Raw genomic sequence first — 18,848 nt, 5'->3', positions numbered from 1 at the left:
TATTAAGCCGCGAAATTGACACCAGTGAGGGGATTTTTTCACCGCGAGAAATCAATTCTAATGAACATCATCAGAGTTTATTTGAATTAAATAATGTGAGTGATAAAAGGAAAAGACAATTGGAAACAGACCTGCGATTTGACGGCACAGAAATGAATGACTGGGTGCCTCTAGTGCCGTCTGAAACACATGGGGGACCGAACGCGGTCAATAAATTTTATGCAGGTAACGTGTCTCATAAAATAGAAAAAGGATGAATTGAGTCAGTTAATAAAATAAGCATTAATTTGTACAACACCCTTAGTTATTGAGAATCATAAGGAGCACATATATGCACGATTCTTAAGCACTTTTATACGTGGCTAAATTTGCACATGATTTTTCTTTACATATATTTTTTGGCTGTCATATCAATGGAAAGAATGCATAATAAAGTTTCACTGGAGGCAATTTAACCTTTACGGAAGAACGCTTCGCCATTTGATCAAAACTTGATTCCCAAATAATAAAAGAAAAAATTGAACAAATATTCTATAAAATGCCCACTCAAAAAGGCATACAATTTATTTCCTCATTGCGCTTCAAGCCACAGTTTAATGAATCTATATTACGCTATCTTGCACCTTGTTGATGTAGTAAATTTCCACGCACAACTATGCAGCTAGCGATCGATTTGTTACGTGAATTCTGAGCAGGTATGATGAAGGCGTTTCATGATGTTGATGAAGGCGTTTCATGATGTTGATGAAGGCGTTTCATGAAAGCACATCCAATAATCGATAAAGGCTGTAAGTGAAATCTTGCTTAAGCTGGAACTCCCATTGAAAGTTGGTAAACAAATGTCCTAACAGCTTGTTCTTACTTGCACAGCTTGTGCATCAATTTTTTTTATTTATTTCGTTATTAATTAATGTTAGTTAATAAAATGTTTTGAAATATTTCTAATGTTGTTAAGTTTAAACTGCATTTAGCGTTATTTGCGTTTATTTTGTTTTAACTTTGCCGCGAGAAACTTTTACGTATTTAAAGCTATCTTGAAAATCATGGAAAAATCCTGATATGAACTCGTACGTGGAAATACCGCATATATTATGTATCTGGAAATCAATCACAAAAAACATACAAGTTAAACATTATTGAATTAATCTCTCTGCTAGGAATATGTACAGTAAAATACGAAAATACATGGAAGACTTGCGGTCATTAATTAATGTAAAATCCTCTTAAAAATGAATATGGTTGGCGCGTAATGTGGAATATTGCATATAAAAATATTATATTTTATAAAATTTTCCAAGACATGAATTTGATTGGGTGCAGTAAATGAAATCATTCAAATTTAATTAAGGTTTTTAAATATTTATTCAATCATTTTATATTAAAACAACATAGGGTATCATTAAAATTTTATAATGTGATTCATTTATATATTTTAAAAAATACATTGATAAAACTTGCTCGAGAAATAAAGCGGACGAAGGTTAAGTGCATCAGAAACTGTTCATACATTTTACTTACACTTCTATCTTCATTTCATGCGACATGTCTTAGCTAAAACATATTCATTTATGTACGTGTGACTGACAACTTCACGCCGTTTAATTCATGCTGAATGGGGATGTAGCTCATTTATACGATACCGTGCATTCTACTGTACTTTTGAGTGACTATCGTGAGTTAAAATATTTGCATTATAAATATTCGTTACAGTACGAAAGAATAATGATCATTTTTGTAGTACACCTTCGTGCAAATCGCTCCACGAATTTCATGAACTGCATTTCTATCTTCACGAGCTCAAAGTTTCATTCATTTAGCTACGTTGTTTTAACCGGGTTTAATAAAAATAAAATATTTTCCAGCCCCATTTCGCATGGATGCGAAAATAAAAAAAATAGAGTTTTTTTGTTCATAGGCCGTTCATGTCTGAAATAATTAAACTAGTTTTACCTCATCGTTTCTATGTTTCCATTCCGACTCAAAATATTCTGAGTTGAATCTTCTGAATTTCTTCGAGTTGGTGGACCTAAAAATGACGAAAACGTGTGATTTCACTTTTCATTTGATCTTCATAAGAAAGTGAAATCAAAACTACGACTTTCTACCGATGCAAAATGTGGCATCAGTTGATGCTAGGCGTGTCGCATGGCGCGCGTTCAACGGCAATTCGGTCACGGCAATAAAATTTCGTGCCCATGGAAAATATTGACACGCGGTCACAACTCAACGTCGACCTAAAGCTTCAACCAAGGCAACTTTAGAAATTTGAAATTTGTAACTTAAAACAAAAATTTAATTTAGCAACGAAGGGATTACAGATCTACTCGATCATGTGTCATCTTCTTTACTGGTACTTAAAAAAAATAAAAAAAATTTGCAATATAATATCAACGAAGTGACTACAGATCTACTCGATCATGTGTCCTCTTATTTACTGGTACATAAAAAAATAAAAAAAAAATTTGCAATATAATATCAAGGAGGTGATTACAGATCTACTCGATAATGTGTCATCTTCTTTACTGGTACTTAAAAAAATAAAAAAGTTTTCAATAAAATTTCATACCCATGGAAAATACTGACTCGCTGTCTGAACTCAACGCCGACCTAAAGCTTCAACCAAGGCAAGTTTAAAAATGCAAAATATGTAACTTTTCAAAAAAATAAACTTTAGCTTATCAACGAAGTGATTACAGGTCTACTCGATCATGTGTCGTCTTATTTACTGCATGGTACTTGTTCTTCGGTCTGAAATGTTTTGCTAATATTAAGACATTAACATAAAATATGAAACATTTATAAATATAGTGGGAATGATGCTATTTTTCAAAGTATCATGTGTTACTTTATCCTATATTGAACTATCATATTGTTTTGTTTAATACAATTAGGAGGTGCATGCAAGTCGTACGGAGTTCCAAAGAAACTTTAATGCCTCGATTTAATCAGCATTTTATTACATCTAACAATCAACATTAGACGTTCCTAATAAGGCTGATGACCTATATCAGGATATTTATTCAACATGAGTGAGGCTTAATAGTAATTTGCACTGATCTAATGCACACTTTCACATTAAATTTATACCTTCCAATAAAATTGTTACCTTTATACATTTTATCGAGCTTGAACATTTACTGAAAGAGACAGATATTATTAATATTTAATAAATTCAGTCGATACTTGAACATAATCAGGATCGAATATCATGAAAATACATTGCAAAGAACATTTTGTGCATTAATAGCATCGGATATTCTGAGTATAAGGCGCATTGAATTCTCTGTGAATTAATAGCATCGAATACATTGAGTATAAATACCTTTAAATTTTCTCTGCATAAAAAGCATCTAACATTCTTTCCATAAATAGCGTCGAATATTCTGTGCCTAAATGGCATCGAATGTTCTGAAAAGTTCATTATCTTAGGCTGAAATTTGCTACATATTGAGGCGTTAAACTTGCCCTATACTCAGCGGTACAGCTTAGCGATAAGCATGCCTAAACTGAGATGAAAGTTTTTCAAAGTTTACATTCAATTTTGATTAGTTTTCAGTTTAGAAAATGAAAGTGTCTAACATTCAGTGAAGTTTATCCAAAGTTTACGTTCTAACTTGATCAGTTTTCCTATTCATGAAATGTTCATATGTCTTACATGATGCGGAGGAATGTCGTAGATTAGGTTAGGTTAGGATAGGTTAGGTTAAGTTAGGTTAGGTTCAATCTTGACCAGTTTTTCGGCTCGAGAAATAAACATGTCTTGCATGATGTGAGGAATTTCATAGTTAAGGTTAAGTTAAGTTAGATTAGGTTCAATCTTGATCAGTTTTTCGGCTGAGTATATAAACATGCCTTACGTGATGTGGAGGTATGTCATATTTTATGTTAGGTTAGATTCAATCTTGATCAGTTTTTCGGCTCAAGAACCAAACTTGCATAGGCTTCTTCGCGCCTTTCATGACGACTTCCCCTCGAGAGGTGAACTCGAATTCAGGGTCGTAGTTGACGTCCATTTGGAAATGCCTGGAAAATTTGATGAATTTTGAATTATTTTATCACAAGAAACGAAACCAATGCAGAATTATAGCATAGAGTAATTAGAATTAGATGGCAGTATCTAATTCTAAGTACTTTTAATCTACCAACGTCAATTGATCGACTCCCTGAAAACTGTAATCAAATGCATTCTCTGATTATTAATCGAACTTGCATCACGTAATTATCTTGTAACTTAATTGATCTTGAAAACAAATGCATATCGACTATAATTATAATCTTCGAATATACTCTATTTGCACCCAAATCGATAATAGTATTTGTATGCAATAAAGTTGTTTTTGTCTACTCCTGAAACATTTTCTAGAGATCTATAGATGAAACGCACGCAATGGTATTTAATTTAGTGACAATGTACTAAAAAATGTAAAATTTATTTTGTTAAATGTATTAAAATAAAATTAGAATTTCATTGTACATGTGTAACATCAGAGACACTGGATTCTTTAGAAGTGTTGTCTTTAAAAAACAATTTTTAAACGCATATTATTATGAATTATCTCGCGAGCGCAATGCGCATAGCCTATCATTATCGGGGGTGACTCGAAAAGATCAGAAAAATTGATCTAAACTAGATAAAAATAAAAATAAAATAAAATGATATTATAGAAATTTAAGAATAATTATATCTTCTCAGTCACCATGGACTAAAGGCACTTCAGTAGGAAAGATAATGGCTTGAATTTACAAGATGTTTTATCCAAAATAATAATTTTTTTAAACTCTCTCAATGGTGTAATAAATTGAATAAATATTATTTCCGGTTAGTAGAAAGAAAAAATAATCCTAAAATATTAAACTGTAAAATGCGTTTATATATTTTATGAATATTTTTGAACATTGGATAGGATATCTCTATCTAATATGCATAAAATACTTCAACTTTTGGATGTACTAACAACATACTAACAATATCTTTCCTTATTTTCATAAAAGTTATAACTACATTGACTTGAGAGCGTCATCGGAATAATTTACCTTGCCTTTCTCTCCCTTGATCTCAGTGCGGCCGGTGAACATTTTTTAAAAATTGAAAATTATGAAATTCTATCTAACATCCATATATACAGAGTTTAAGCAAACGGACATTAAACAAAAGGACAAAACGGACAAAAGTTTAAGCAAAAGTTTAAGCAAACGGAAGAACAAGAAAGACATATACATTTTTAAATATAGAAAATTACGAACTTCATATAATATTCATAAAAAGTTTAAGTAAACGCACCTGTAAGCGTCATCGGACACCTTGATTCTGCCTTTCTCCTTCTTGGTCTCAGTGTGGCAAATGTATGCATTTTTTAAATATAGAAAATTCCGAAATTCATCTAATATTCACAAAAGCAAACCGACCTGTAGGCGTCATCGGACACGTTGACTCTGCCCTTCTCGCCGGTGGTCTCAGTTCGGCTGGTGAGGTTGACTGTGTTACCGAAGAGGCAGTAGCGCGGCATGCGCTGGCCTATAACCCCGGTCACCACTTCGCCGGAGTGAATGCCTACGGTGATGCGCTGCAAGACGATGCAAACATCATTAACTACAGTGAATAATTTGTAATATGTTTTGAAATTTGGTAGTGAGTGAAGTAATTCATTGTTACGTTGGATAGAGCTGGCCCCCGCTCACCACTCTCACTCACCACTCACTCATCACTCACTCACCACTCACTCACCACTCACTCACCACTCACTCTCATGTCACCACTCACTCACCACTCACTCACCACTCACCACAGGCTCGCCGTCCACCATCACTGAGGCGGCCAGGTCCATCATGTCGAGCGCCAGGCGGCCGATGCAGCGCGCGTGGAACTCGCAGGGCTCAGGCAGGCCGCTAACGGCCATGTACTTGTCGCCCACCGTCTCCACCTGCCGTACACGGCGACGTGCGGCCGAGGGACGGGCGAATTACGGCCAAGGAGTGAGCATAGATTAAAAACAAAATAAAACTAAGCAAAATAAAGTCACAAGCATTTGATAAGTGCAAGCCCTGAAATGCCGCGTGTACGGCCACGGTGCGGTTGGAGTACGCCCGAAAAGCGAGTGGAATATGGCCAAGGGTCGAGTGGAGTACGGCCAAGGGACGGGCGAATTACGGCCAAGGAATGAGCGGTGTACGGCCAAGGTGCGGTTGGAGTACGGCCAAAGGGGGGCGACACGGAGAACAGAAAAACGGGATTGGAACATTATTAATACACAAATGACAGAAAATATTGTTAGGAATATTCATTTGATAAGCAAGATCCGAGATATTCCTATCTAGGTTATCAAAATTTTCCTTATGCAATAACAAGATCCAGAATCTAGAATCTAGAAATGAAAAAAAAAAATCCCAAATGAACGGAGAAAAATGTAACACGAAAATTTATAGATTTTTAGCTAGCTACAATAATAAATTGATATAACTTTGCTTGAGTGATACATCAATAACGATAACACAATTTGTAAATTTTATCTTTAAGCCAAATTTATCATGAAGTTAAATTGAATGGAAGAAAATCTTGAATTCATTTGCCCCACAACGCGACGTCGAACTTGTTACGATAACCAAAAAGAGCCTCAAACAGGCTGGCTAAGTCTACCATGAGCCTCAAAGAGGAGCTCTACCACTACCATGAGCCTCAAAGAGGAGCTCTACCACTACCATGAGCCTCAAAGAGGAGCTCTACCACTGCCATGAGCCTCAAAGAGGAGCTCTACCACTACCATGAGCCTCAAAGAGGAGCTCTACCACTGCCATGAGCCTCAAAGAGGAGCTCTACCACTACCATATGAGCCTCATAGAGGAGCTCTACCACTAGCATGAGCCTCATAGCGCCTGGCGATGTATAGCACAAGCCTCAAAGAGGCTAGCTACGTCTGCCATCAGCCTCATGATCCTTACAGCCGCAGTCGCGACACCTTAGAGCGGTTGGGATTGCGGCTGGAGTCTAGTCACCTTATAGGCGCTGGGGTTGCGGCTGGGGTCTAGTCACCTTATAGACGCTGGGGTTGCGGCTGGGGTCTAGTCACCTTATAGACGCTGGGGTTGCGGCTGGGGTCTAGTCACCTTATAGACGTTGGGGTTGCGGCTGGGGTCTAGACCTGTCTCTTATACACATCTAGATGTGTATAAGAGACAGGCTTCCCTCAGACATGGCTACCTGCTTCCCTTATACATGGCTACCTGCTTCCCTCAGACATGGCTACCTGCTTCCCTCAGACATGGCTACCTGCTTCCCTCAGACATGGCTACCTGCTTCCCTCAGACATGGCTGACCACTTTAACAGACATGACAACAGCCTCCATCAAGTACAGTTAAATATATACCAAAGCCTTGGCTAACCATTTCCTCAGACCTGGTCAATAATAATAATTGCGAGACGCACGCAGTAATATGCACGTTGCATATGTTTAACTCAATTTATTCATTGATGTTGAGCGTTCGAAAAAAAAATAAATAAAATATAATCGAAATTGATTTCATTGGCATAATCTAGCACTACAACACATAGAATACAAATTCATTTTTTTCGGTTCAAATATACAATGATAATATTATTGCTTCATTACTTCGTTAAAAAACATGTCAGGTTATTTTCCTTATATTTTTATCAATGATTATTTTATAATTATAACAGGTGCCAGAACCATAAATTCATAATTTAAACATTTTAAGATAACGCCCGGGCACTAAAATTGTTTCTCGAGAAATACTTCATCTTCATCTTAACACTACATAGGCAGACCAACTATATCTTGTGTTTACTGCATTATATCAATACATCGAGGCAAAACATGCTACAGCATGATTAATTATTTGAAAAAATATAACTCAGTACTCACTGAAGTGAGTGATAGAGAGCGCATTTTCTCGTCGACGAAAACGTGATGTCACGGACAGACAGACAGACAGACAGACTGTCTAGTCACCTTATAGACGTTGGGGTTGCGGCTGGGGTCTAGTCACCTTATAGACGTTGGGGTTGCGGCTGGAGTCTAGTCACCTTATAGACGTTGGAGTTGCGGCTGGGGTCTAGTCACCTTATAGACGTTGGGGTTGCGGCTGGGGTCGGTGAGGATATCGAAGGCGGTGTAGATGTCGTTCAACATCTTGACGATGAGCGACGCGCCCGCCAAGTCTGAATGTCGCTGGCAGTAGTCGGAGAAACCCACCACGCCTGCCGTTATTCTTCTTTTATGTTGTTGACATAAAACGCATGGTAATAGTATCTATTACTAAACTTTATATTACTATTACAATAGTAATAGTAAAAGAAAGAATTAAAAAGAAGAGAAAGAAGTAATAGAATAGAATAGAATAGAAGTGTCGGCGCCGAAGAAACAGGCCCATGGCATATTTCTTCTAATAGAGAAGAAAGATGTAATAGAAAGAAATGAGTATGAGTATTCTTATTAATAATTAGAGTGCTGGTGATGGTAATGGAAATGGTGATGATGATAGTGATGGGAATGGTAATTGTGCTAGTGATGCTAATGGCAATAATTGTGTACATGACTGCGTTGGATCGATGATTGTAGACATCGCAGAATTTTTGAAACATGCTGGGCTTTCGAACCAGCTACTCACTCAAATAATATGTCGTGATAAGAAAGTAAATATGGAATGGCATTTTTAGCGCGTATAAGGCTGTTATGGCCGCTGTTCACCTGAGAATGACTTGGCTAGCGCATATAAGGCTGTTATGGCCGCTGTTCACCTGAGATTGACTTGGCTAGCACATATAAGGCTGTTATGGCCGCTGTTCACCTGAGAAGAGTAACGTCACCACAGGATAACGTTTGGGAGGCACGGGCCTTTTATGGCGCAACTCATTGGCCACGCTCAGGGGCAGTACGGAGTACAACAACCTGAAGGTAGAAATAAATGCCAAGATACGTACAATCAAAGCTTGCTTTATTTGATTTTACATCACCTACTCTGTTCAACAAATTCGACATTCGCTCTCGCGGCACAACTTATTGCGGTGTATCTGACCAAAAAACAGTCAAGAACATGCGAACTGACAAAAATCCTGTGTGAGTTGTGATTCAAAATTCGAATTGGAGAGTGAATTGTTTTTTTTTGTCAGGCTTCACTCGCAATGTCAAAAAAGTGGGAGGGAAAATTGTAATGAGAATTGATAACCGGAACAATTGAATAGGTCGCCACTTCTAAGTTGAAAGCCTAACATTCATTAGTTAACTCCCTGGCGCAGCTATCATCGGCACCAGTAATCCAATCGATCAGTTTTGATTTAAGTCCTTGAATTCAATTCATTGAATTAAGTCATTGAATTCATCTGATATCCTATTTGCATTTTAAAATAACATTCTGTCATACGTCTACACTCTACGGTCTACAGTATGACGGAATCATTCACGAACCTGTCAGTTTTCTGCTTCTCGCTGTCCAGTTGTCGATAGGTTTGCTGAAGTTTATCAGTGAGCAGTTCAAGCTTGGTAGTTAGGTTGTACTCTGCCTCGAACTGTTCATTGAGTAGCACCAGATCTCTGGTAGCGTCATGCAGGGGTATGTCCGAGAGATACAAACCCAGACGGTACAAATCATCCAAGTTTACGACTGATGGCGAGCAAATGAACATCATCAGGTCGTTTTCAGGAATGTGGATCATTTGGCCCTGAAAAATATTATATGTGATCATTTTCTGAATGTTATCGTTCCACATTCGATCAGATCATAACGATTTCAAGTTAAAAATTAAAAAAAATTAAATTATAGTAGAGGAAGATGTGTCGTTACCAAGTTTAGAATAAGATATAAAAACTGAAGTTCATTTATATATTGCATGAAACTCATATGTGTACTTTAAGTTTAAGCTATATCTGATGTTTCAATCTATTTAATTGATATAGTTGCCAAGAAGTAGCAAATTGTAGCGTAACTGAAAATAAACTTTGAGCCCACTCTAAATAATAAAGTTTTGTTTCTTTAGAGATGTATGACTCCAAACCTTAAGCCTGAGCAGTCCCTGTTCCGGTCCACTTTCCCCTCCTTCATCCCTGAGCTGGATGAGGCCAGGCTTGGTGCGCAGCACGTATATGGTGTTGATGTGTGAGATGATGTGGTCGAAAGTCAACTCCATGGGCGGCCGCACCTGATGGAACCGTGTTAATCGTCAGCATGTGCGATATTATGTGGCTTAAGTCAACTCCAAGGGCGGCCGCACCTGATGGAACCGTGTTAATCGTCAGCATGTGCGATATTATGTGGCTTAAGTCAACTCCAAGGGCGGCCGCACCTGATGGAACCGTGTTAATCGTTAGCATGGGCGAACTTACGTGGCCTTAACCCTCTACCGCCTTATTTCACTCTCCTGGAACATAACTTTCAACCTAAATTTTACGTAAGCCATTGAGTGTAGCAACCTGAGGACGTTTGTACGCAACAGAGAACATTTTAAAGTTGTCGTACGTGGCGGCAACCATCAGTGCAAGTCACTTTGCGTTCACTAGAACGTATCCTTTTTGGGAAGTAGGCGCGTGACATATTGCTCCGGTTATAGATCATATCTGGCTGTGGAGGGTTAAGTCAACTCCATGCGCGGCTGCCTCTGTGTTATCAGCATCTCTTGCGGATAGCTCGTTTCATAATATTTTACAAATATTATCTGTAATTATCTACAATAGGCCAGATAATAAATTTTCATACAAAGTTCCTCCCATGTGCATACAAAAACTAAATTCTAGTGAGGAATCAAATGCGCTGCAAAATTTCGGGCATTTTAAATAGCCGTGCACAATTCGTGCATATAAGATTAAGCTCTCATAATATTAAAAAATTCTGGTGTAATATTCTGGGTGGCGAAAGTGCGATGTCATGTTAGTCAGAGTCCTTTTACGATCTAGTTAAACACATCAATGCGCAAGAATAAAGTTAGCTGATTCATTCACCAATTCGAAATATTCATTGATGGAGAGATCTTTTGCGCTCCACACGTCGAAGAGTTCGTTGATGGGAGAAATATGTTTTGCTCATCACGTCGCAGAGTTTGTTGAAGAAGAGACCAATTTTGCTCACTACGTTGAAGAGTTCAATTAGAGATCAGTTTTGCTCACCACGTCGATGAGTTCGCTGAATTAGTGACCAGCTTTGTTCACTACGTCGACAAGTTTGTTGTAGAAGGTTTTGCTCATCGCGTCGAAGAGTTCGTTGAATTAGAGACCAGTTATGCTCACCACGTCGAAGAGTTCGTTGAATTAGAGACCAGTTATGCTCACCACGTCGAAGAGTTCGTTGATGGAGAGACCTCTGCCCATAAGTCCAGGCAAGATACGCGCAATGGACACCCCGGCTTGCACCACCTGCAGGTCGCGGTCGAAAATCAGGTGGAAGGGACACACTTGGCAGAAGGTGCGTGGCGAGATCTTCGGTTCTGACGGCACAATAAAAGAAATAATTTTGGTGAAATATTGACGGACAATATCATCAGCTTAGTGTGATAGTAGCATGGAAGGTTACTGAAATTCATTACCAATAATTTTAAGTAACAGAATTCTGTTAAATGTTCGAAGAGCCGTTTTGAAAACGAAAGAATTATGTTAGTATAAAATTGTGAAGCCATGCTGGTTGTAGCAGTAAGACTAAGAAACACTGAAATAACTGCCATATTTATTCCTCCTATTTAAGATGAGAACAACATCGATGGCTCGATGATGGCATACGCCTGATGTTCAAAAGTTATTACTACTTTTAGTTTGATTAAATTAAAATATCGAGAATTGAGCACCTGAAGGCATTATATCCATTGTTGTCAATTCCTGCGGCCTTACACCCGTCTTGTTGCCGCCCTTCTCCCTGATCAGGAACTGCACGTGGTCAGCTTCCTCCTTAGTCTTGAGGATCTCAACCTCGACCTCTGCACCGTGCAGAGACGCTGCTACCGCCTGACAATAAATTCATAAATTAACAAGCGTGTACATCTCTATAATATATACAGCTGCTCAAATTAACGAGAGTGTGCTTGTTTATAATAGATACTGCTGCTCAAATTAACGAGAGTGTACATGTTTATAATAGATAAAGCTGCTCAAATTAACGAGAGCGTACATGTTTATAATAGATACAGCTGCTCAAATTAATGAGAGTGTAATCTCTAAAATAGATACAGCTGCTCAAATTAATGAGAGTGTACATGTTTATAATAGATACAGCTGCTCAAATTAATGAGAGTGTATGTACATGTTTATAATAGATAAAGCTGCTCAAATTAACGAGAGTGTACATGTTTATAATAGATACAGCTGCTCAAATTAACCAGAGTATATTTATTAATAACTGATAGAATGGTTCAATAAAATTTATTTATCTGTTTTCATTCCCTTGCCACAGGAACGCTGAATTGTCACGCGCTTCTGCTTGACGCTTTTGGCTTAGAAGTTATTTTATTTACTTTGACTAGATTTGCGATTTCTACTTCGCATTTTTGCAGTTATTAACAAAATTAAACGAACAAAGATGTCAGCGACGCTCCAAATTCGTTGAAAAAGAATGAAGATTTTATATGTATCGTCTCACGCCTGTAGTCATGTCATATTAGCGTCGCTGATAGGCCATTTAAGGAGGGCAATAAAATTTTGTTTATTTGCTCGTAAATCCAGCGCGTTTTAAAGCAGGGGAATCAAATTTTTAGTACCCACATTACGAGGGTAAAATATTCGAAAACTTTGGAGAAATTGCTAAAGCTCGTGCCGGGTTATAGAGTAGGCTAGCTCCAAAGAAAGATGGAGACGGAAACTTTCTGGTGATGCCGATTAATTAGAAATAACAATTTCAGCAGAAATTACAATTTATTTGATAAACAGCATATTGAACATTAATTAAGAATAAAATTTAACAATTTATTTATTTTAATTTAATTTATTGAAAGTACGATGAATTTACTTGTAATTAATTACTTTTCTTGATTAATATCAAGTGAATGTTTATTTTTCTTCGTATTTAGACAATATCAATAAAAACATAAATCGAGTTACGATCATTAAATTGAATTATTGCATAAAAAAATAAATTAACTGTCTGAGACAGCTGTCCAAAACAATTTTATGGCCTGACTGACTCAAAAATTAAGACTTCATTAATTTTTCTGTTATTAAAAAAACATCTGATCCTTTTTAGAAAGTTACAGCCTAATTATCATAAACCAATGAGTTTTTCAAAAGACACAAATTCTTCTAACGACCTGCCACTATTTCTACTTTAAATAACTTATATCCCAACAGTAATATTATGAAATTCCCTATTTGTCATGTCCATCATTAAACATAAAATAAATAATTCATATCATCAGCGATCATAATTTTTACCATAATAAAAAGTTATTCATACCAATGAAAGATCATTATTGGTACTTCTATTCAAATCTCACTTTGATGATGTATCACTCGCCTCACCTTGACTCACCATCACCTAACTCACCTTGACTCACCATCACCTAACTCACCTTCACGATGCCAATAACAATGTACTCACCTTGACTCACCATCATTGTACTCACCTTAACAATGCCAATAACAATGTACTCACCTTGACGATGCCAATAACAATGTACTCACCTAGACGATGCCAATAACAATGTACTCACCTTGACTCACCATCATTGTACTCACTTTAACAATGCCAATAACAATGTACTCACCTTGCCGATGCCAATATCAATGTACCCACCTTGACGATGCCAATAACAATGTACTCACCTTGACGATGCCAATAACAATGTACTCACCTTGACGATGCCAATAACAATGTACTCGAGCCCCGGGCGGTTGGAGTAATAGTGCAGCACCAGCGCGCCGTCCTCCTCCCTGTCCGTGCAGCGGAAGCTCGGCGCCTTCATGCCGGGGTACATGAGAGCGAGGTGGTCGTGTAGCGCGTCCAGGTTCTTCATATTAAGAATATTATTCATTAAATATGAAGAACATGTGATAAGTTATACCTACGTCAACTGTTAACAGGTTCTAAATAGATAATATTTGATGCAGTTAAGTCTACGGCAACTGTTACCAGGTTTCCAATAGATAATATTTGACGCAGTCACGTCTAAGGCAACTGTTACCTGGTGTTCAACAGAGTAAACATACATAATGCGTAAAACTTTACAGCAACTGTTACAAAGTTCTCAACAGAATGTGTTAAAGGCAAAAACTGCGCGGCGACAGTTACCAGGTTCTCCATTTTAATATGATATCCTAATTAATTCACAACTCTTACATAGTTCTGGATGGGAGATACCTAATTTTATCAATAATCTACGACAACTATTACTAGGTTCTCAACGAAGTGTTACGAATGTATGCGGCAACTGTTACCAGGTTCTTAAAGAAGTATAAATCTCATGTATATATAAGGCATCAACTGACAAGGTTCTTAACCAAGAATGAGATGTATTAATATCTACGACAACTGTTATTCATTGATTTTTGCTAATGCAAATTTCATTTGTACCGAAATTTTTTTTTACAAATTTAACAACGTAAGCAATACCTGCAGGAAATCGCGAACGGTGGCCCCCAGAACCTGCAGGATCTTATCGTAGCCTGACTCCTGGCAGAACTCGAAGAAACATTTACCGAACATCTCCAGGATGACGTTCGCTGGAACACCTATGCGATATTATTGCATTAATTAATAATTTCGTTAGTGTTACTGTAAACATCAGATACGAATTTTAGTAAGATTTTAGCTGTCAGTTAGTAAGTATTGAAAAAGGAACACTGAATTTCAGGGACTTCATAAATTCATGAATTTTCAAATTTCAATTCGAAAATTATAAACTCTAAAATTTTCCTAATAATATGATTAAGATACCCCAAAATATAACGAATGAAATTTATCGCGTATTTATCTTACTAAGAGATAAATTGCAAGTTGAATGTACATTACATAAAGAGAAAAAACGCCGTTTTTAAACTACGCTAGATATTGAAGTGAAAGCTTGAGGGACACTTTTCGAGTCGAATTAGAACTCCACTAGAAAAGGCAATTTAATTAATCTAAATATATTTCAAGGTATCTCTAGAAAACGTTCTTGTGAATACTGAAAATAAAATATTTTAGTACAATTTTTGTTGGAAACTTTAACTAACAGAGGACTTTGTAGGGAATTGAGTACAATGGAATACAAAAATTTATATTGCCTCTTTAAAGGCGCAATTTGTATTTGTGAAGGTAATTTAATAATAATTAATAATGCTTATTATTAACCTTCAGATGTGAAACTAACTACTCATTAGTTTATTCAATAAAAACAATATTCTAACAAATTTCTGGATATTCTGAAATAATCTTCCATTTCCTCGACGACTCCAAATTTATCTATTCTTCACATGCGAATAAAAAGGTAATCTTTCCGTTTATTTTCTGATAAAACAATTTTAGCTCTACATTTGCATAAGAAAATAACTAATCGGCCGTTTGCATGTCAATAAAGATGCTAAATACCGAGCACTCTAGACGCTGCGCCGACGATGTTGTAGGAGATGCTGTCGGCGTAGATCACGCGGATCAGGAACGATCCTTCCATCTCGTAGCTCGCCTCCCGCCTGTACCATACGTACTATCAGTTAGCAGAGCGTTCACATCACGTACTATCAGTTAGCAGAGCGTTCACATTCGTACTATCAGTTAGCAGAGCGTTCTCATCAGGTTTTAACAGTTAGCAGAGCATTCACATCACGTTTTATCAGTTAGCAGAGCGTTCACACCATGTACTATCAGTTAGCAGAGCGTTAAAATCACGTACTATCAGTTAGCAGAGCGTTCACATTACGTACTATCAGTTAGCAGAGCGTTCACATCACGTACTATCAGTTAGCAGAGCGTTCACATCACGTACTGTCAGTTAGCAGAGCGTTCACATCACGTACTATCAGTTAGCAAAGCGTTCACATCACATAATATCAGTTAGCAGAGCGTTCACATCACATACTATTAATAACTATCAATAAGCAACTGCTTTCGATTGGTAGAGTCCATTACCTGCTAGACTGGCAATTGATTAGTAATTGATTGAGACACACGAATGCCAAGCAGGTGATGTGAGCAGTGAATTAGTTGTCTATTTTCAATTAGTAGTCAAGCGTCAATTAGTCTATACCGTCGCACATATGATGAGCCAAGAATTTTCAATTTATTCGTCAACATGCAATGCCGTCTTTTCAAGAATTATTTTTTTAATGATTTGCTGAGAAATATTTAATTAAATACATGGTTAATTTATGGACTACCGTGTAAATAAATTACGTCTAAAACAAGAGACGAAATAGAAGCTATCGTATTGGTGAGGCGATCGCAAAATATGGCATCCCTCCGCGCCATTCAATTGACCAACCACTGGCCGCATGTTCATACCTGAACGTGTTTGGCTCAATAAACCACAGACAATATATTCTAATGTTAATTTATTGAATTTATTTTGCTCTTTTCCATCATAAATATTTGTGATGGCTGTAGGTGTAACTCACTTGATGGTTTCCCATGTCTCCTGGCCGAAGTTGCGCACCACCAGCAGCTCGATGGCGTAGTTTACAAACCCGTACTTCAAACCATTAAAATTAACAAATTAGTGGTCATGTAATTAGTATTTACATCAGATTCCTTGATTATACATATTCGTTGATATTGAAGAAAGTTCGAGTTTTTAATAATATTTCTAATGTTTTGAATTATGGAGATATTACTAAATATGCGATGACTTTCATCATCAATTAATTCTGATAATCGACATGTTAATTCAATTTATTGTCCAATTTCAAAACCTAATTATAATAATAATTAACAATAATAATAAAATAAATAATATGTTAAGTGAACAAATTGAATGTGGTTCCGCTGCCAGAAATTCTACGGAAATATTAATGAACATTCCATTTACTATCCTATATACCTTGCACGATTATCCACTGTGATATTTTAAAAATAGTTACAAAATTTTGAGGAAAATATTCAGGTAAAAATTATCTGAATTATCTAGACTTGAATCAATCATAATGACATAGAAAATCATGACTTGATTAATCTTCACAGAAACGGAATACAATAAACTTTATAATTTTTTATCCTTTATAGTTCTTCAAAATGAAACAATAATTAATATATAAGTTCTCACCATTAATATAGCTTTCTTCTGTTATTCCGCAACACAAAGTAACCTCTTATTGAAACTTGCAGCTCAGGTTACGAACGCACTCTAGGAGAGGTGAAGTAATCAATAGGGACCACTTTGTACGTCCATCTTCCTTTTAGTCTGGCTTCACACTGCCGAGGGATGCTGCGGTGATGTTGTCGTACCCAATATTGCATGCATTTTCAAAAGACAGAATCACAATTATATGGGACGTTTTGTTTCAAGATCGTACAAGATTAAAGTTTAGAGCATTATTACTTTCAGTTTGAAATGAACATTACAAAATAAATGAACATGCTTGACATTGTGGTTACGAAATGATATAGATTGACAGTAATCGTACGTCTGGGCTGATGTTGAGGCGAGATAGCCACAACTGAGATGTTGGCCCTCAGCAGCACACGTACTTCACTCAGCTCCTTATGTCAGAATAAGCGACTCAAACACTTTCACTTGGTCGCTCTATATCACATAAAAGAATATTAAAAATTATTGTCCATTGCAGATCTAAAGTTATGTATAGCTTAAGAGAAAACTTGTTTAGAAAGATGATTTTTTTTGTATATGGTATCTTTGTAACGGACAATTCTTGTGAAAAAATTATTCTTTGTCTTGTTTATTACTCATTTGAATAAGTTAGAAATCATTAGGGATGTAAAAGTTAAAATTGAAATTCATATTTTTACTTCGATCGTTCCGCATCAAACTAATCCGTAACCTTCGAGTTAATCAGCATCGCAATCATCGTTTTTAAAACAAGAGATAAAAAGAAAAGATATGAAAGATAAGTCAAAGCTTCTCACGGATATCAGCAATGAAAAGCAATACATTAAAGCATTTATTGGAATATGACACAAATGATCTCCAATAATGGTCCAGAAACGGCAAATTTATTTACATAAATTATTTTTATGTAAAAAATTTATTTATAAATTATTTATATTTGTCCTAATCATACGATCATTGATCGTATGATTAGGACAAAGGGAAATATAATTATACTACGCGAAGAGTTCAGCGCGATGCGCGTGTCAATTTTCAATGAAATTATTCATAGACCAAAATGAGGGTTAAATCAACCACAGCAAGTCTTCTCAACGAATAATCAACACACGGATGAACTCAAATTCTTGTTTCTTTCATCCGAACTGTTGAACAACAAGGAAAAAATAGATATTTTTTTAATCTATTCAGATATATCGCGTTATGAATTTATCTGGCAACTTGGTACGATGGTTTTCAAATTTGGTTTAGCGATTGGTTTTGGAAATTTTCTTCGCTTTTTAATTTCTAACCAATTGGTGATTCAAGCAGTCGGTTGACATTGATAATGGTTTTACATATATAGCACGGAAAGCATTGACCGCAAAATACAACACTCTAATGTGAGGCAAATTAATCTGATGATCATGTATTTAATGGCTGTTAATGAATTTGAATGAATGTTAATGAATTTAATGTAATGATTTTAGACTTTGACCCAATTATCGACGATCAAATGTGATCAATGACTTGATGTTAAGTTTTTTTTCTAGATCTTCGTCCCATGTCAATTTCTTAAAACTCTAGCAGCTCTGCTAGTTATTGAGAAGCGATTTATTGAGTTATTGAAGTTTTTATGAATTATACGTCTAATGAAGACCAAAATATTTTATTCGTAAATTTAACAGG

General features: G+C 36.5%; 1 protein-coding gene across 1 annotated transcript; it reads right to left on the bottom strand.

The window, feature by feature from the left end:
- Positions 1–1,407: 1,407 nt before the first annotated feature.
- On the bottom strand, positions 1,408–17,290 carry LOC108677816 (guanylate cyclase soluble subunit beta-1). The gene is made up of 14 exons (XM_018166104.2): positions 17,160–17,290; positions 16,516–16,589; positions 15,494–15,594; positions 14,537–14,655; positions 13,779–13,934; positions 11,784–11,940; positions 11,275–11,429; positions 10,008–10,151; positions 9,421–9,674; positions 8,804–8,904; positions 8,077–8,213; positions 5,784–5,921; positions 5,407–5,564; positions 1,408–4,023 (listed from the first exon to the last, which is right to left on the bottom strand). The coding sequence occupies exons 1-14, from the start codon at positions 17,160–17,162 to the stop codon at positions 3,897–3,899; spliced, it is 1,824 nt and encodes a 607-aa protein (XP_018021593.1). The 5' UTR covers positions 17,163–17,290; the 3' UTR covers positions 1,408–3,896.
- Between the last annotated feature and the right edge of the window lie 1,558 nt (positions 17,291–18,848).

Source organism: Hyalella azteca, unplaced genomic scaffold, assembly GCF_000764305.2.
Source record: "Hyalella azteca isolate HAZT.00-mixed unplaced genomic scaffold, Hazt_2.0.2 contig4783, whole genome shotgun sequence".
In the NCBI taxonomy this organism is placed as follows: domain Eukaryota; kingdom Metazoa; phylum Arthropoda; class Malacostraca; order Amphipoda; family Hyalellidae; genus Hyalella; species Hyalella azteca.
Note: the sequence above shows the minus strand (reverse complement) of the source record. Positions and strands in the feature narration are given on the sequence as shown.

Coding starts and splice junctions, on each gene's coding strand:
- LOC108677816 (XM_018166104.2), bottom strand. Junction 14,656..15,493: donor CGCAGCGTCTAGAGTGCTCG/GTATTTAGCATC, acceptor AATATCGCATAG/GTGTTCCAGCGAACGTCATC. Junction 13,935..14,536: donor CCGTTCGCGATTTCCTGCAG/GTATTGCTTACG, acceptor CTTAATATGAAG/AACCTGGACGCGCTACACGA.